At 39.0% G+C, this 20,319-nt stretch overlaps 2 protein-coding genes across 3 annotated transcripts in view; one reads left to right on the forward strand and one right to left on the reverse strand.

Annotated features, from left to right (window-relative positions):
- fabp3 (fatty acid binding protein 3, muscle and heart) overlaps positions 1 to 20,319 on the forward strand; it is a 53,481-nt gene that overhangs the window by 4,175 nt on the left and 28,987 nt on the right. The gene's annotated exons all lie outside the window — the stretch shown is intronic.
- The window catches only part of dclk3 (doublecortin-like kinase 3), a 13,148-nt gene continuing 2,279 nt past the window's right edge, over positions 9,451 to 20,319 (reverse strand). The window contains exons 2-7 of the mRNA XM_061930904.1: positions 19,466 to 19,668; positions 12,655 to 12,786; positions 11,588 to 12,592; positions 10,149 to 10,281; positions 9,918 to 10,085; positions 9,451 to 9,859 (exon numbers count right to left, since the gene is read on the reverse strand). Of these exons, the coding sequence (XP_061786888.1) occupies positions 9,498 to 9,859; positions 9,918 to 10,085; positions 10,149 to 10,281; positions 11,588 to 12,592; positions 12,655 to 12,786; positions 19,466 to 19,668 (2,003 nt within the window). The 3' untranslated portion in view covers positions 9,451 to 9,497. The remainder of the gene's footprint in view (positions 9,860 to 9,917; positions 10,086 to 10,148; positions 10,282 to 11,587; positions 12,593 to 12,654; positions 12,787 to 19,465; positions 19,669 to 20,319) is intronic.

Here is a 20,319-nt window from a genome sequence, read left to right on the forward strand (position 1 = left end):
CTTATAACCAGCTTCATATTATAGTTTTCATGCTATTAAAATTGTATGACTTATAATCAGTCCCGTGTTATAGTTTTGTTGACGTTTTATAACTTATACCCAGTCCCATATTGTAGTTTTTATCTTATTGTTTTGTGACTTGTAACCAGCCCCATATTATAGTTTTTATTTTATTGTTTTATGACTTATAACCAGCCCCATATTTTATTATAGTTTTTATCTTATTGTCTTGACTTATAACCAGCCCCCTATTTTATTATAGTTTGTATGCTATTAAAGTGTTATGACTTATAATGAGCCTTATATTATAGTTTTGTTGAGTTTTATGACATAACAGCCTCGTATTATATTTTAGTTTTGTTATTAACGTTTTATAACTTATAACCTGCCCCATATTATAGTTTTATCTTATTGTTTTGTGACTTGTAACCAGCCCCATATTATAGTTTTTATGTTATTTTATGACTTGTAACCATCCCCATATTTTATCATAGTTTTTATCTTATTGTTTTGACTTATAACCAGCCCCTATTTTATTATAGTTTTTATGCTATTAAAGTTTTATGACTTATACCAGCCTCATATTATGTTATAGTTTTGTTATTAAAATTGTATAACTTATAACAAGCCTCATATTATAGTTTTTATGCTATTAAAGTTGTATGACTTATAACCAGTCTTATGTTATAGTTTTGTTGACGTTTTATAACTCATACCCAGTCCAATATTAGTTTTTATGTTATTGTTTTATTACTTATAACCAGCCCCATATTTTATTATAGTTTTTATCTTATTGTCTGACTTTTAACCAGCCCCCTATTTTATTATAGTTTTTTTTGCTATTAAAGTTTATGACTTATACTCAGCCTTACATTATATTAGTTTTGTTATTAACATTTTATAACTTATAACTTGCCCCATATTATAGTTTTATCTTATTGTTTTGTGACTTGTAACCAGCCCCACATTATAGTTTTTGTTATTTTATAACTTGTAACCATCCCCATATTTTATTAGTTTTCATCTTATTGTTTTGACTTATAACCAGCCCCTATTTTATTATAGTTTGTATGCTATTAAAGTTTTATGACTTATATCAGCCTTATATTATAGTTGAGTTTTGACTTATAACAGCCTCATATTATATTAGTTTTGTTGAGTTTTGACTTATAACAGCCTCATATTATATTAGTTTTGTTATTAAAATGGTATAACTTATAACAAGCCTCATATTATAGTTTTTATGCTATTAAAGTTGTATGACTTATAACCAGTCTTATGTTATAGTTTTGTTGACGTTTTATAACTCATACCCAGTCCAATATTATAGTTTTTATGTTATTGTTTTATTACTTATAACCAGCCCCATATTTTATTATAGTTTTTATCTTATTGTCTGACTTATAACCAGCCCCCTATTTTATTATAGTTTTTTTTGCTATTAAAGTTTATGACTTATAATCAGCCTTACATTATATTAGTTTTGTTATTAACATTTTATAACTTATAACCTGCCCCATATTATAGTTTTATCTTATTGTTTTGTGACTTGTAACCAGCCCCATATTATAGTTTTTATGTTTTTATGACTTGTAACATCCCCATATTTTATTATAGTTTTTATCTTATTGTTTTGACTTATAACCAGCCCCGTATTTTATCAGTTATTATGCTATTAAAGTTTTATGACTTATAATCAGCCTTATATTATAGTTTTGTTGAGTTTTATGACTTATAACAGCCTCATATTATATTATAGTTTTGTTAACATTTTATAACTTGTAACAACATATTATAGTTTTTATGCTATTAAAGTTTATGACTTATCAGCCTTACATTATATTAGTTTTGTTATTAACATTTTATAACTTGTAATAAGCCTCATATTATAGTTTTTATGCTATTAAAGTTGAATGACTTATAACCAGTCCTATGTTATAGTTTTGTTGACGTTTTATAACTTATACCCAGTCCTATATTATAGTTTTTATCTTATTGTTTTGTGACTTGTAACCAGCCCCATATTATAGTTTTTATGTTATTGTTTTATGACTTATAACCAGCCCCATATTTTATTAGTTTTTATCTTATTGTCTTGACTTATAACCAGCCCCTATTTTATCATAGTTTTTATGCTATTAAAGTTTTATGACTTATAACAGCCTCATATTATATTATAGTTTTGTTATTAACATTGTATAACTTATAATCAGCCTCATATTGTAGTTTTTATGCAATTAAAGTTGTATGACTTATAACCAGTCCTGTTATAGATTTGTTGACGTTTTATGACTTATAACCAGCCCCATATTATAGTTTTGTTGATGTTTTATGACTTATAACCAGGCCCATATTAAAGTTATTAAAATTGTATTACTTATAACCATCCCCATATTATGTTTATGTTATTAACGTTTTATGACTTATAACCAGCCCCATATTATAGTTTTGTTGTTTTATGACTTGTTACCAGCCCCATACTATATTATACTTTTGTTATTAACATTTTATTACTTATAACCAGCCCCATATATTATACATGTGTTAAAGTTTTATGACTTGTAACCAGTCCTTTATTATACTATAGTTTGGTTAACGTTTTATGACTTATAACCAGTCCTATATCGTTTTGTTGACGTGGAAAAGGTTTGGGAACCCTTGCCCTACGTCGACAGTTTTTCCACATAATTCTACAACCATAACTACATTATTCATAATTACAAAATACAATTACACAATATATTGGATTAAGGTGTTGTTACATTTTCTGTACTTATTTCTGTCTCCTGCTACTTTGTATTCATACTACTGTAAAAACTCTGACACATTTCATCATTGTGTTGTTTATAAAACGTACATTTTGAACACAAATAAGTGAACATATAATTGGTAATTGATGTGACAGAATAGTAGTATTCAATGAACTTCTTCTCGGACAGTTAGAATTGTACTTCAAAATAATGTATGTTCCTAATAAACTTCTTCATACTGTATTTACAACACATATGTAATATATATGATAATATATCTATGTATGCAGAGAAGACAGCATTCAATATTTGAGTAAATAATGCAAATAAGTTGAAAGTGACCGTCTAATGTGGTAATAATATATTTGAAAATAATTAACTGCTAATTATCTGACAAGAAAAATAACATGTACAGTAAATACAATGTTTGATTCCATATGTTACATTAAAGCTTTACAGTTATAGTAATCAACTTTAGCATAATAGGAAGTAAATATTTGACATGCAGCAATAATTCAACGCGCCAAACATAGAAATTATCCAAAAGCATGAACACTATCAAACAAAAGTTGAGTTGAGTTGAGTTTGAGTTTATTTCGAACATGCAAGTATACAACATGATACATCACAATCTCCAGTTTCTCTTTTCAACATGTTCGAAAAGGAGTAGGAAGAAGCAAAGCTTATTTAATCCTACCCCTTTTCTTTTACATGACAGTTGCTAAAACTTTTGTTCACTTCCTGTTCTCAATTTATTCACAATATACTCCATAAGTAATCACAATAAAATAAGTAAATAAATAATAAATAATAATTGGTGAAGTAAGTTACATTTCATATGTTGAGATAAGTAAGATTATTTTGTGAGTGAAAGAATGAAAGAATGGATGAGTTAAATAAATTCAGAATGTTTATCATGGTTCTTCTTCTTTGTACTTTGTAAACACTTTAAGTTTGAAGAGTTTCTTGAAGTGGATCATATTAGTACATTGTTTGATTGCTTTGCTTAATCCATTCCATAATTTAATTCCACATACTGATATACTGAAGGTCTTAAGTGTTGTACGTGCATACAAATGTTTTAAATTACATTTCTCTCTAAGATTATATTTCTCCTCTTTTTTTGAGAAGAATTGTTGTATATTCTTGGGTAGCAGGTTATAGTTTGCTTTGTGTATAATTTTAGCTGTTTGCAAATTCACTATGTCGTAGAATTTCAGAATCTTTGATTCAATAAATAAAGGATTTGTGTGTTCTCTATATCCAACATTATGTATTATTCTAACTGATCTTTTTTGTAACACCGTTAATGAATGAAGTGTACTTTTGTAATTATTTCCCCATATTTCTGCACAATAACTCAGATATGGTAACACTAGTGAGCAGTAGAGAATATGAAGTGATTTTTTGTCTAGAACATGTTTTGCTTTATTCATTATTGACGTGTTTCTTGCTACTTTATGTTGTATATTTTTTACGTGAGATTTCCAGTTCAATTTATCATCAATCATTATACCTAGAAATTTGGTTTCATTTACTCTTTCAATTTCTATTCCGTCTATTTGTATTTGTGTTTGACTTTCTCTTCTACTGTTACCAAATAGCATTATTTTAGTTTTACTGAGATTCAACGATAGTCTGTTTTTGTCAAACCATCTTTTTAATTTGTTAATTTCTTCTGTTATTATTTGTAGTATCTTCTGTGTATTCTCTCCTGAACAAAACGCTGTTGTATCATCCGCAAATAATACTAACTTTAAATCTTTTGTAACTTTACAAATGTCATTTATATATAGATTGAATAATTTAGGTCCTAGTATTGATCCCTGAGGTACACCACAGGATATATTTAGCGTTGTAGAGGTGTGTTCGCCTACCTTCACGTATTGTTTCCTGTTCATTAGATAACTTCTTATCCAGTTTAAGACTAACCCTCTGATGCCATATCGTTCTAGTTTTTTGATTAAAATATTGTGATTAATTGTGTCAAATGCTTTAGTTAGATCCATAAAAACTGCTGCCGCACATTTTTTATTATCTATTGCATTGGTAATTTCTTCTGTAATTTCAATTAAAGCCATCGAAGTTGAAACATTAGCTCTGTATCCATATTGATTTTCTTCGAGTATTCTATTTTTATTTATGAAACTCTCTAATCTGTTATTGAACAGTTTTTCAATGATTTTAGAAAATTGTGGAAGTAAGGAAACAGGTCTATAGTTTGTAAATTGATGTTTGTCGCCAGTCTTGTAAATTGGTGCAACTTCAGCTATTTTCATTTTGTTTGGAAATGTACCTGTTTGAAATGATAGGTTACTAATATACATTAATGGTCCTGAGATCTCTTCAATAACCTTTTTTATCGTTTCCATATCAATTTCATTACAATCAGTTGAAGTCTTGGATTTACATTTTTTCACGATTGTAACTATTTCCTCCTGTGTCACATTACTGAGGAACATGGAGTTGGGATTTCGCTCTATGGTATCATTATAGTCCTCAATTGAAACTGGGTCTGGAATCCTTTCTTCCAATTTTGGTCCAATATTTACAAAATAATTATTGAAGCTTTCAACTACTTCCTTTATGTTGTCATTTTTTTTATTTCCGTCTAAGAAGTATTGAGGGTAGTCCCTCTTAGTGCCATTTTTAATAATGCTATTGAGGATGCCCCATGTTGCTCTCATATTAGTTTTGTTCTTGTCCAATAATTCACTGTAATATTCTTTTCTACATAATCGTAGTATGTATGTTAACTTGTTTTTATACTTTTTGTACTTAATTTCTGCCTCTGTAGTTCTTTGTGCTATAAATTTCTTATATAGTGTATTCTTCTTCTTACAAGCATTTTTTAATCCTTTTGTCATCCATGGTTGATTATTCTTTCTCTGCTTATTACTGAGTTGTATCCATGGACAATGTTTGTTATAAAGTATTATGAACTTGTTTAAGAAATGTTCATATGCTTCATCAACCTCATTTTCATTGTACACATTGTCCCAATCTTGCTTTTGTAGCTCAATTTTGAAAGCAATCATCCTCTTCTCTGTGCACAGTCTTCGAAGTGTCCTTTTGTCTTCCATATTCTTCTTGTAGTTTCCATCATATATTATAAAAACTGGCAGATGATCACTAACATCGGTTATAAGTAGACCACTTGTAGTGTTATTATCAAAATCATTGGTAAAAATATTATCAATAAGCGTGGCACAGTGTCCTGTAATTCTGCTTGGCTTTGTGATTTTAGGATATAAACTGATGCTGTACATTGTATCAATGAAGTCATCAATAGACTTTTGCTTGTTAGGGTTCAATAAGTCAATATTAAAGTCACCACATAGGAAAATTATTCTTTGCCCATTGTCCATGTAAGTAGCCTTGATCCATTCTTCAAATGTTTCTATACTTGACTTAGGTGATCTATATATACAACTGATGAATATGTTTTTGCTTTTTTCCTGACATATTTCAATTGTTATACATTCTAAAATATTATCTATAGCAAATGACATGTTTTTTACCACTTTGTAGTTCAGGTTCTTCATCACGTACACAGCTACTCCTCCTCCATTTTTGTTGTTTCTGTTGATGTAGTTTAGTTCATATCCATCCAGATCAAAATCTATTCCTTTTTTATCATCAATCCATGTTTCCGTGACAGCAATGACTTTGAAGGGTTCGTTGATGTGTTCCAAAAAGTTCTTAATATTGTTGTAGTTTGCATACAAGCTTCTGCTATTAAAATGAATAATTGACAATTTGTTATCACATTTAATGTTGCTGTTATATTGATCATCTGTATAATAAAAACAATTATTACTGAAGTGGGAGAAAAAATTTGTATCTGGATCTATATCATTTTCCAAATCCTGGTTTTTATGATCTTTGTTGCAGAAATTTTTTAGTTCCATGTTTTCTTGTTCAACAATCTTTGATGTTGTTTCAATAATCTCTATAAGTGTAGGTGGATGCAATCCTGAATCTAGGTCCTCTTGTTTAGTCGTTCCTTGGAACATAGTAGTTGATGCTGAATTTAGGTGCTTGTTTTCTGTCAGAGTTCATTATCATCGTTGTTGTGGAAGCTGTGTAAACTTTAAAAATTGTCCAGGTCCTTGATGTCTTGGACAGCAAGTACTCTTGCTTCTGGACCTCCATTCAGCTTGATGTAGATTTTACAGTTGGCGCTCCACGTTCCCTGGATTTTTCCCTGCTTTCTCAAGTCGCGTGCTTTCTTGGCAATTCCAGCATTACATTTTGTGAGATGCTCATTCATGTACACATTTGTTCCCTTCAGCTTCTTTCCCTGTCTCAGCAATGCCATTTTAGATTTTCTGTTTACAAGTTTCACGAGCACGACTGGAGTGGCGTTGTTGTTTCTTCCGTTCAGTGGGATGCATGTTTCGATGGTATTAATGTCAATTTCAATTTCTTTTGATTGCAGAAAGTTGACCACTTGCTGTTCTGCTGAGACCATATCCATTTCATCTGGTTCACCTTCATTATTCACAGCTTTCGCATAGGATCTTGGTTTAATTCGGTGCCCTGTCACGATGATATCATTCATCCGTTTATCCTGATCCATTCCATCTATGATATTCTTCAGCATGTTGTCTTCTTGAAGGATCTTTATTTGTTTGCCCATTTCAGTGGCTTCATTCTTTCTGATGGTTTTGTCAGATTGCAGACTTTCTATACATTGCTGCAGACTTTTCACATCTTGTCTGTGTTCTTCTTTCATTTCTTTCATTTCTTCTTTCCATCCCTCCATCATGTACTTCCATTCTTCTTTCATTTCTTCTTTAAAATCATGGAGTATTTTTTGTATCCATTCTTGCATCCCATCATGTCCTGTGTCCAGCCTCAAATCTTGTTCAGTCTTTCCTCTACCTTTTTTCATCGCGGCAGTCGATGACGTCAGTGCCTCTTATGTCTTAGCGGCAGTTACTTCTTTAGCAACTTGCGGTACAGGGAATGCTGCAAATTAAAAGTGCTTCAGTCACATAAATGCTTTAAGAGCAGAAATAAATAATTCAGACAAGCAGGAAGTTAGCCAGGCAGCTAAGGAAGTTAGCCAGGCAGTTTAGGAAGTTACCAGGCAGCTTAAGACGTTAGCCAGGCTAGCAGAAATTTACTTGGCAGCTTAGAAAGTTAGCCAGGCTAGCAGGACGTTAGCCAGGCTAGCAAGACGTTAGCCAGGCGGTTTAGGACGTTAGCCAGACGGCTTAGGAAGTTAGCCAGGCAGCTTAGGAAGTTAGCCAGGCAGCTTAGGACGTTAACATGCAGCTTAAGACGTTATCCAGGCTAGCAGAAATTTACTTGGCAGCTTAGAAAGTTAGCCAGGCAGCTTAGGAAGTTAGCCAGGCTAACAGGAAGTTAGCCATGCTAACAGGAAGTTAGCCATGCTAACAGGAAGTTAGCCAGGCAGCTTAAGACGTTAGCCCGGCTAACAGGAAGTTAGCCAGGCAACTTAGGAAGTTAGCCAGGCTAACAGGAAGTTAGCCAGGCATTTTAGGATGTTAACATGCAGCGTAAGACGTTATCCTGGCTAGCAGAAATTTACTTGGAAGCTTAGAAAGTTAGCCAGGCTAGCAGAAAGTTAGCCAGGCAGCTTAGGAAGTTAGCCGGGCGAACAGGAAGTTAGCCAGGCAGCTTAGGAAGTTAGCCGGGCGAACAGGAAGTTAGCCAGGCAGCTTAGGAAGTTAGCCAGGCAGCTTAGGAAGTTAGCCAGGCTAACAGGAAGTTAGCCAGGCAGCTTAGGAAGTTAGCCAGGCTAACAGGAAGTTAGCCAGGCAGCTTAGGACGTTAACATGCAGCTTAAGACGTTATCCTGGCTAGCAGAAATTTACTTGGAAGCTTAGAAAGTTAGCCAGGTTAGCAGAAAGTTAGCCAGGCAGTTTAGGAAGTTAGCCAGGCTAACAGGAAGTTAGCCAGGCTAACAGGAAGTTAGCCAGGCTAACAGGAAGTTAGCCAGGCTAACAGGAAGTTAGCCAGGCTAACAGGAAGTTAGCCAGGCTAACAGGAAGTTAGCCAGGCTAACAGGAAGTTAGCCAGGCTAACAGGAAGTTAGCCAGGCTAACAGGAAGTTAGCCAGGCTAACAGGAAGTTAGCCAGGCTAACAGGAAGTTAGCCAGGCTAACAGGAAGTTAGCCAGGCTAACAGGAAGTTAGCCAGGCGAACAGGAAGTTAGCCAGGCTAACAGGAAGTTAGCCAGGCTAACAGGAAGTTAGCCAGGCTAACAGGAAGTTAGCCAGGCGAACAGGAAGTTAGCCAGGCGAACAGGACGTTAGCCAGACAACAAAGTTAGCCAAGCTGGCAGTGGTGGCAGACCTGAGTGACTAATATCAAGACATGAGCAGGATCATCAGAAGGAAGTAAAACAAAAGGTATATGTTTGTGAAACACTAATCCTTTGCTGTAAAATCTAACTTGACTCTTTAAAGATCAGTATCCCTCAGGTCTGGTGCCCCTGGTAGCCTAGTCACTTCCTCCCAGCCTGGCTCGCTTCCCAATAACTTTAATTTTGATTTGTCGCCTCTCATTTCTTTTTGGGGGTTTTAATGCGTTTTTTTGCATTTGCAAAATCTTTCTTTTTCTTTCGCATTTGTTCTTGTTTTTGCTTTCAGATCATTCCTGTGTGTTGGAGCGTTTGGGTGTTGCTGCGTGTGTGCTAATTTTGACAAAACACTAGACGTCATTTCAGTGTTTGTCAAAAATCTTTACTTGCATGAACAAAGATTAGTGTGGTGGTCAGACGTTGAGCTGATCGGGAATAGAAGTGATCAATCGTTGTGTGGGCTGATTGCTTCTTTTGATTGGCAGTTGGTCACTGCTGTGGGCGTGATCCTGACTGGCCTCAGAAGCCCGCCTCCCAGTCGGGTGTGTTAGTTGTTGTGTCAGGTGGTCTTCTGGACTCCTGTGGGCCGCCTTGGTGTGTCTGTCATGTGCCACCTCCTCTGCACACTCTGCTCCCCTGTCATCTCTGTACTGCAGCGCCCTCTGCTGGCACGTCTGCACCATCGCCCTCAGCCAAGGATGCTGCAGGCTCTGCTCGGCTGTCATCCTGTCCGCAGGGTCCAAGCGCAGAAGTCCAGTCACCAAGTCTTTGGCTTCTGCGACGCACGGAAACAGTTGAAAGCGTGCAGGTGCGTGTCAACTGACTGCTCTCACCTGTTGAGATGCTGTTCCAATATGGCGGCAGGAAGTGGAGCTGCCCTTTTTTGATGATCCCAAACAACTCCTCTTGGTCCCGATCTCGACTTCGAAACGGGGCGAATCCGCACAGCAGGATGTAGAGGACCACGCCCACAGCCCACATGTCCACCTCCACACCGTAACCTGTTGGAAGATGTCCACAATCATCGCTGTCCTGCTTCAACTGATGAAGTCTCAAAGGCCAACCTGTCTCCCAGAGAATCTCTGGGGCCACGTAGGTGGGAGTGCCGCATATGGTGAAGACCGGCTCAGTCACCACCATGGCCAGGCCGAAGTCTGCCAGCTTCAGTCTGGTGATGCCGGCAGCGGCATGGACAATCTGCAATGGAGACGAAAGGCAACATCAGGAAGTGTGAGGAGCATCATGAACAGCAGTTACGTCCTAAGACCAACAGATAGCGACCAAAACAGCTGAACAAAAAGGGAATGAAACACTTGTGAAGATATGGAAGACTTCTTATTAGTAAAAACTAAGTTTCTTTGCTAGCAGGAAGTCAGCAGGCGAGTAAAGAAGTTCCCAAGTAAAGTTGTCAGGCGAATAAAGAATTCACCAGGCTAGCAGGATGTACCCAGGTAACCACCAGGCTAGCAGGAAGTCACTAGGCTAGTAAGGAAGTTGGCAAGCTAGGACATTGGCAGGAAGTCACCAGGCTAGCAGGAAGTTACCAGGATTTTACCAAGCTAGCAGGAAGTTAGCTGGTTAGCAGGAAGTCACCAGGCTAGCAGGAAGCTATTAGGAAGTCACCAGGCTAGCAGGAAGTTACCAGGCTTACAGGACGTTAGCAGACTAGCAGGATGTCACCAGGCTTGCAGCAAGTAGTCGGACATTAGCCAGGCGAGCAGGAAGTTACCAGGAAATCACCTGGCTAATAAGGAAGTCACCAGGCGAGTAAGGAAGTTGGCAAGCTAGTAAAAAAGTTGGCAAGCTAGGACGTTAGCAGGAAGTTACCAGGATTTTACCAGCAGGAAGCTATTAGGAAGTTAGCTGGTTAACAGGAAGTCACCAGGCTAGCAGGACGTTATCAGGAAATTATCAGGCTAGCAGGAAGTTAGCTGGTTAGCAGGAAGTCACCAGGCTAGCAGAAGGTTAGCAGGAAGTCACCAGGCGAGCAGGAAGTTAGCTGGTTAATAAGAAGTTACCAGGCTCGTAGGAAGTTACCAGAAGGTCACCATGCTAGAAGTTACCAGGCTCGTAAGAAAGTTAGCAGGCTAGAAGCAAGTTGGCAGAATGTCACTTGGCTAGCAGGAAGTCACCTTGCTAATAAGGAAGTCAGCAGCCTAGAAAGGAAGTTGGCAAGCTAGTAAAAAGTTTTAGCAGTTTAGCAGGCCTGCAGGAAGTTACCACAATGTTACCAGGCTAGCAGGAAGTTAGCAGGAATTTACCAGGCTTGCAGGAGGTCATCAGGCTAGCAAGGATTTTTTAGAAAGTTAGCTGGCTAGCAGGAAGTTAGCTGGTTAATAGGAAATTACCAGGCTTACAGGAAGTTACCAAAAGGTCACCAGGCTAGCAGGAAGTTACCAAAAGGTCACCAGGCTAGCAGCAAGTCGCCAGGAGGTCACCAGGCTAGCAGGAAGTCACCAGGCTAGCAGGAAGTTAGGTGGTAAACTGCTGACTTAGTGCTCACCAGCAGGTTCTCAGGTTTGAGGTCTCGGTGCACGACGCTCCTGCGATGGATGTACTTCAGAGCCTCGCTGACGTCCGACACCATCAGTCCGGCCTCGGTCTCAGGGAAGCTCCCTCGCCGGGTGATTGCCTCAAAGAGGTCTCCGCCGCCGGCCAGCTCCATGACCAGGTAAGCGTGCGCGGCGGTGTGATGGTGCGCCAGCAGCCGCACGATGCGAGGGTGGCGAAGGCTGCCCAGCAGGCTCAGCTCGTTCTGCAGCACGTGTTCCCGGCCCACCAGCCGCCGGCGCTCCACAATCTTCACGGCCAAGGTCTGCCCGTCGAGGCGGCGCCGGCACTCGTGCACCACAGCAAAGTTGCCGTCTCCCACCTGGCGTCCGACCTCGTAAAGCCGCTCGATGTCGGCCTGGGAGACCTCGCTGCCCTCCGAGGCTACGTCTCTTGGAAGTGGAGGACTTGTTCTCACTCCCTGTGGTGAACTTCCTCTTTGCTTCCTGGACACTGGGGGAAGAGGAACCCTTCCTGAAAGCGGAAGGATCCTTTCTGGTCTTCTCGCGAAGCAGCTCTGACACAACATGGAGTGTTTGTCTGCCGTCTCTCGCTCCGTTTCCTGCTTGAACCGACCAATGAGAGGCAGCGGTGCCTCGCAGGCCCCGCCCCTCACACGCAGCCTCTGTAGATGATTGGGCAGGTGAGCAGCTTTCCTGGATGTCGCCATCTTCAGGTTCTCTGTGTCGCCATTCCTAAACGGAGTCTCCTTTCCTGGACCTGGACCCTGGTCCTTGTTCCGATCCGTCCCCTCGCTGTATCCGCTGTCTCCCTTGGCTGCTTTATCCGGCGCCGGTCTGAGCTTCTTCTCCCAGACCAGCAGTGCCTCCGCCCGGTAAAGGGAATTCCCTGGGAACAGCTCCTCTAGCGCCTCCTGCAGGCTGCCCAGCTCAGGACGGGTCTTGCCCAGGGCCAGGAAGGCCACGTCCCCACGGAAGAAGTCGCCAATGCTCTTCACCTAAAGGCAACCGACGCTAGTTAGCATCATTGTTGGCATCATCGCTGTGGAAGTCACCTGACCTCCTTGGCGAAGGCGGTGAAGAGGCGGGTCACTCTGGATCTGTGCCAGCGAGGAAAGCCCAGCGCCTCGGAGATGTCCAATAGCAGCTGCTCCCAGGAGACCACGCCCCGGCGATTCAAAAGCACGCTAACCTACGGAGGAAAAACACAACATTTGAGTTAATAGCACCATTGTGTGAACTTCTTGACTTCCTGTTTGTTTGTCAGCCTGACATGTTTAGAACAGACAAGGCGAGATGCCCTTATTTGGAATTGCCTCTGACACGCCCCGAATACACACATACACCACTTCATGGAAAACAGCGTTGTACAGAAAAGGCTTCACTGCACATCTTAAAATGATCAGTCCATTATAGACGTAGGAGTTACATGTGATCAAATAGCTTTTCTTGAGTTAATATGCTAGCCTAGCACAATGTTTAAGTGTAATGTTAGCATGTAGCTCACAAGACTTAGACAAACTTTAATGATCCACAAGGGAAATTGTTCCACACAGTAGCTCATTACAAAGGATGGAAAGTGTAAGGATGGAAAGGATAATGCAGGTATAAAGTAGACTAAAAATGTACTGTAGTAGCAATATAAAATATAACATGTAATATTTACGTATTATATATACAGTATATGATTGGTAGGGGGTAGCTGGGGTGTATATTGTAGCGTCCCGGAAGAGTTAGTGCTGCAAGGGGTTCTGGGTATTTGTTCTGTTGTGTTACGGTGCGGATGTTCTCCCGAAATGTGTTTGTCATTCTTGTTTGGTGTGGGTTCACAGTGTGGCGCATATTTGTAACAGTGTTAAAGTTGTTTATACGGCCACCCTCAGTGTGACCTGTATGGCTATTGACCAAGTATGGATGGATTCACCTGTGTGTGTGAAAAGCAGGTTTATTGATGCTGTGTACTTCTCCCTACGTCCGTGTACACAGCGGCGTTTTAAAAGTCATCAATTTTACTTTTTGAAACAGATACCGATAATTTCCGATATTACATCTTAAAGCATTTATTGTCTGATAATATCGGCAGTCCGATATTATCGGACATCCCTAATTTTTATATAATACGTACAATATATAACAATTACCATGTACAATATTACAGTATATGTAACAGCTGCAGCATAAAACAGAGTAGATCCAGCAGACAATATACATTATAAATAAAGTGAGGTAGCTAACATGTAGCTCACAAAGCTATGCTAGTGTTAAACCTGGCATGATGTTAAAATGTAATGTTAGCATGTAGCTCACAAAGCTATGCCAGTGTTAGCCTAGCACAATGTTAAAATGTGAAGTTGGCATGCAACTCACAAAGCTATGCTAGTGTTAGCATGTAGCTCACATAGCTACGTGAGTGTTGCTTTTGATTGATTGATTGAGACTTTTATTAGTAGATTGTACAGTACATATTCCGTACAATTGACCACTAAATGGTAACACCCCAATAAGTTTTTCATCTTGTTTAAGTCGGGGTCCACGTTAATCAATTCATGCTAACCTAGTATGATGTTAAAATCAGAGCTGCCAAGCCTGACGCTTTGAGCAATTGAACCCATTCTCACCCCACACTTGACATTTCTCACGCCCATATTGCCCCATTCATTACTCTATACTTTTTTCATATTTTTTCTTCTTCTCATGGCTTGTTTATTTCGGTCAGCCAATCAAAGTTACTCAATCTTATAAATGATTGTGCCTGAATCTAGCCAACCACAGAAGGTATCACGCAAAGCCGCGTAAGGCGTGTCTTGGCGTCTCTTATCTTTCACACACACTTCAGCGCAGTGTTGTCAACTTGGCAACTTTCACGCTATATCTAGAATCTTTTCGACTCTTTGAGACTTTCTTTCTCAAAAGTGACTAAGGACCATTCTTGCCAACCTCACTCAGGTACGCATGGAGCTGGAGGGGGCGTGGCTTCCAGCTCCGGCTGAAAATCGGGAGATTTTCGGGAGAATATTTGTCCCGGGAGGTTTTCGGGAGAGGCGCTGAATTTCGGGAGTCTCCCGGAAAATTCGGGAGGGTTGGCAAGTATGCACTAAAGTCCTCGACCTCAACGCATACTTGCCAACCTTGAGACCTCCGAATTCGGGAGATATTTTCAAGTATTTATTTTATTTATTTATATATATGTATGTATGTATATATATATATATATATATATATATATATATATATATATATAAATAAATAATCCGTTCATGAATGAGTACCGTATTTTTCAGAGTATAAATCGCTCCGGATTATAAATCGCACCGGCCGAAAATGCATAATAAAGAAGGAAAAAAACATTAAGTCCCACTGGAGTATAAGTCGCATTTTTTGGGGAAATGTATTTGATAAAGGCCAACACCAAGAATAGACATTTGAAAGGCAATTTAAAATAAATAAAGAATAGTGAACAACAGGCTGAATAAGTGTACGTTATATGAGGCATAAATAACCAACTGGTATGTTAACGTAACATATTATGGTAAGAGTCATTCAAATAACTATAACATATAGAACATGCTATACGTTTAACAAACAATCTGTCACTCCTAATCGCTAAATCCCATGAAATCTTATACGTCTAGTCCAGTGGTTCTTAACCTGGGTTCGATCGAACCCTAGGGGTTCGGTAAGTTGACCTTAGGGGTTCGGCAGAGCCTCCGCCGCAGCGGTCAAGACACACCAGACTCATGAATTGATTAATGTGGACCCCGAACTTAATCAAACAAGTTGAAAAACTTATTGGGGTGTTACCATTTAGTGGTCAATTGTACGGAATATGTACTGTACTGTGCAACCTACTAATAAAAGTTTCATTCAGTCAATCAATCGTGTAAATAAAAACTTCTCCCTATCGGCGTATCTGTACTGTAAAGTTAAAATTTGAAAGACAATAAAAAGGAAGTCTAAGTATTATGGATACCCCCCAAACAATGTTCCCTCTAATTTTCCATCTGATTTGCAGGTGTGTAATTTGTTGTGAGTTCATGCACTGAGTTGGTTTTGTTCTTTGAACAAGGTGATGTTCATGCACAGTTCATGTTGTGCACTAGTAAAAAAAAAAACATACCTTTTGTCTTGAATTTGAAAAAAATAAAGAAAACGTTTTATTTTTCACTAAAGTAGGGTTCTGTGAATGTGGATATGAAAGTGGTGGGGTTCGGTACCTCCAACAAGGTTAAGAACCACTGGTCTTGTCTCTTACGTGAATGAGCTAAATAATATTACTGTATTTGATATTTTACGGTAATATGTTAATAATTTCACACAAGTCGCTCCTGAGTATAAGTCGCACCCCCGGCCAAACTATGAAAAAAAACTGCGACTTATAGTCCGAAAAATACGGTATGTCCGTTCGGCCACCGTGTTCAATGGAGAAGTCTGATCTACAAAATGTGCAGGCAGCATACCCCTTCCCCTTCGAGCTGTCCTGGATGAACTGAAATTATTTTTTCCAATCATTTTGGAACTTGCAAGCGCACTCATTCTTCTTACTCGTCGTCGCCATGTCTCTTCTTCGTTCTTCTGCTTCGTCTCTGTTATGTTTTTGGACATTACTACTTGCCGTACTAGTGAAGCAATGCATGATGGGAATCCGGATGTTGTGTGTCAGTGTATTAACGTGCCGGCTGGAATAAACACACGCTGAGAAATAGCTCCGTGCCTGCCTACTTTATGGGTTATAGATAAACCTATGGATAACGGAGACATACAGTATATAATAGTCTCCTTTTCAGGTGAGAGAGGACGCTAAAGGCAGTGCCTTTAAGGCACGCCCCCAATATTGTTGTCCGGCTGAAAATCGGGAGAAATTCGGGAGAATGGTTGCCCCGGGAGATTTTCGGGAGGGGCACTGAAATTCGGGAGTCTCCTGGGAAAATCGGGAGGGTTGGCAAGTATGCCTCAACGTACAATGTAGTGACTTCTTTGTCACTCTGCTCTTGAGCAGCTACGACTGAAAAACATGTTTCCTTCTACTTTTAAGTGCAATTAAGTTATATTCTAGTCATGTAAATGTTTCATCACTGTCACACTTCCAATCAAAACAAACCCGTCGTTCATGTAAATGAGCCAGTCAATAGATTTGGTTTGTTTGTAAATATCTCAACCTTTCAGTCTTTTGATCAAATGTGATACTCTAACATTTAATGATGTGGAACAGAGAAAATACAACTAAACTAAAAAATAAACAAGGAAGTTCATTTACAGTTATAATCATAATTTACATTTTTAACTCACTTTTTATGTCTCCCACTACATTATTAATCTCTCCTACAGCGTCCATTACAAATAATTATGCAAATGAGGCAATGATGTCATCAACTTCCAACAACTTTTTTATGACAGCCAATGGCCACTGTCCTTACTGAGGAGTTGGCAACACTGGAAAAATGTAGAGAGATCAGAAGAGATTGAGGACGGAGATGTAGAAGAGATACAAATAGAGAACATAAATGCAGAGGATGAGACACAATTGAGCCAGCAGAGTAAACAATGTTTTTTTATTTCTAATTTCTACTTAATTAGGACTACCCATTTCTTAATGTTACATTGCTGTAACTGATATACTGCACACTGTAAATAAACTATGTAGGTTAAATGCGCGCTACATTTACTCCATTACATCTACTTGAGTAACTTTTGGGATAAATTGTACTTCTAAGAGTAGTTTTAATGCAACATACTTTTACTTGAGTATATTCATAGAGAAGAAACCATTTATCTACATTCAACTCGCTACTCGCTACTGATTTGTATCGATCTGTTAATTCACGCTTTGTTTGTTTTGGTTTGTCAGACATACCTTCAAAGTAGGATCTATGCATGCCTGCGTTTCACCAATCAAATACAGTCACTGGTGACGTTTGACTCCGTTTCACCAATCAAACAGAGCCAGGCGGTCGCATGATTAACTGCACATAAAGTTTCAGCGGCAACAAGCTTAAGCTTACATGAACTCAACGTCAAATTTGAGGAAGCTCATGGCGGTAAGTAACGTTAGTAGACATTTTGGCTGTCACCGTAGGCTGATGTTAGCTTCCCTGCTATGAATCACTGTCAAATGTACATCGTGTGGGGACATCTATTAACACACTGCAGCCTCATAGAGAGACAGACAAAGACACACACACACACACACACACACACACGCATGCATGCATACAAACACCAATCAGAAGTGCACAGTGTGTTCCCAGATGCAGCCCACACCTATCAGTTTATGGTTTGCGTAAAGGCTAACTTGTTATTAGGGACCGCAATGTCCCTTTGGGACAGAGGACCCTATTGTATTTCGTGTGTTTTATTATTATTCCGCCGCCTCTTTGAGCTGTAATTTGACCCTTTTAACATGCTTCAAAACTCACCATATTTGACACACACATCAGGACTGGTGAAATTTGCCATCGAATCAAAAAACCAAACCCCAAAACTCAAAATTGCGCTCTAGCGCCCCCTAGGAAAAAACACAGACAAAACTGCTTGTAACTTCCGGTATGAATGTCGTAGAGACATGAAACTAAAACCTCTATGTAGGTCTGACTTAGACATAGATTTCATACATTGACATCCTTCAGCAAAAATCAACAGGAAGTTGGCAATTCCCCCTTCAAAACAAAATTGTAGTAAAAACAGTCACTTTTGCCTCTTTGAGCTGTAATTTGACCCCCTCAACATGCTTCAAAACTCACCACACTGGACACACACAATAGGACTGGCAAAAATTGCGATTTGATAAAAAAATAAAAATTAAAAAAAAATTGCGCTCTAGCGCCCCCTAGGAAGAAAACACAGACACAAGTGCTCCTCGGAAGAAAACTCAGACAAAACTGCTTGTAACTTCCAGTAGGAATGTCTTAGATACATATATGAAACCTCTATGTAGGTCTCACTTAGACCTACATTTCATAAATTAACAACCCCCAGCAAAAATCAACAGGAAGTTTGCAATTCCCCCTTCAAAACAAAGGTTTTGTAAAAACCGGTCACCTTTTTTCAAACATTATCTCATCTGAGCGCGTTTGTCGTGTCTGCTTCAAACTAGCACAGGAGAGAGGGTTTGAACCCTTCTGATCAAAAGTTGACCAAAGAGTTTTAATTACTGCTCCGGTTTGGATTTTATGTGCCGTCAAAGTCGGTCCCGTCCATCGCTGCTTGCAGCTTTAATTTTCCTTTGTAATCTCTGCTTACTGAGCCTATGGTGCTGTTAAGGTACTGTGGCTCAATTTGCCTTAATTTTTTTTATGTTTATGTATTATTATTTAAAATATATTGTTGTTTTAGTTGCTTAAGAGATATTCCTGGCTCTGAATTTGCTCATTGCTATTTTTATGTTTTTGTGCATTATTTGTTGCCGTCATTAAACAAACAGGTTACTCATCAGTTACTCAGTACTTGAGTAGTTTTTTCACAACATACTTTTTACTTTTACTCAAGTAAATATTTGGGTGACTACTCCTTATTTTTACTTGAGTAATAAATCTCTAAAGTAACAGTACTCTTACTTGAGTACAATTTCTGGCTACTCTACCCACCTCTGGTTAAATGGCAGAATAAGTCACCAGAATTTTATTTTTTTAAATTAAGGTGGTTTTTGCATTGAATTACTGTACGTTACAGTTTAAAATAAGAAAACAAAATTACAGTAAAATTCTTGCAACGGAGCTGGCAGTCTTCTAACATAAAATATACAGATAGTTTTCCAGTGCATCTATTAGGTGTGACAAGTGATCAGTTCCAGTGTGTATGTTCAAAGCGGACACAAAAGCAGCGTGTTCCCGCATCAAACACCGCGCACAACTTTTCAGGTCACGTTGTGGACTCACCTTGCGCGGCGCACCCTGACCGGGCCGTACAACAGTGACCAGGTGGGGACGCTCGGCGCTCTCCTCCGCGTGGCGTCCGTGGAAGAGCGGCAGCAGGGGGGGAGGGGGACACTCCGTCCGGCGGATCTGTCCCGTGCGGCGGGGGTGTCCCGGCCAGGGTGGGGGTGCGACTCCGGCGCGCCTCAAGGAAAGTCCGGGGGCAGCTAAAACCGCAACAACAACAACAACAACAAACACGTTTTGTAACAATATCTTCTCGCAAGTAAAGTGCTCGGTCAGATTTGGAAAGTTTTCCATCACATGAGTGCAAGTGCTATCTGAGAGTCTCCATGGATAAATTATTTAGGCTTCTTTAAGCCTTGCAACACACACACACACACTACAAAAGCTTCTTGACCTGGTAAGGCTCAGTGGCGTGTGCATGATTAATGACACACACAAACATGTTGGATATTACTCTTTCTGATACTTGGACAAAATCTAAGTGGTTCTTTTATACACAACTTTTGACACAAGACACACTTTTAAGACCCAGTATTGCAGATGTGTCCTCTAAGGTACAAGCATTTAGAACTTTAATAATGTATGTCTTCACTGAGTGTTCTAAAGTATGCTCTATTTCAGTGTTTTTTGTGAGATACATCCTGGTGTGCCGTGGGAGATTATGTAGTTTCACCTATTTGGGTTAAAAATATTTTATGCAAACCAGTAATTATAATCCGCAAATTGAGTGTTGGTGCTGTCTAGAGCTCGGCAGAGTAACCGTGTAATACTCCTCCATAACAGTAGGTGGCAGCAGGTAGATAATTGCTTTGTAAACGTCGTATCTAATGCTTAAACCAAAAATAAACAAA

Source organism: Nerophis lumbriciformis, linkage group LG37 (genome assembly GCF_033978685.3).
Source record: "Nerophis lumbriciformis linkage group LG37, RoL_Nlum_v2.1, whole genome shotgun sequence".
NCBI classification, from domain to species: domain Eukaryota; kingdom Metazoa; phylum Chordata; class Actinopteri; order Syngnathiformes; family Syngnathidae; genus Nerophis; species Nerophis lumbriciformis.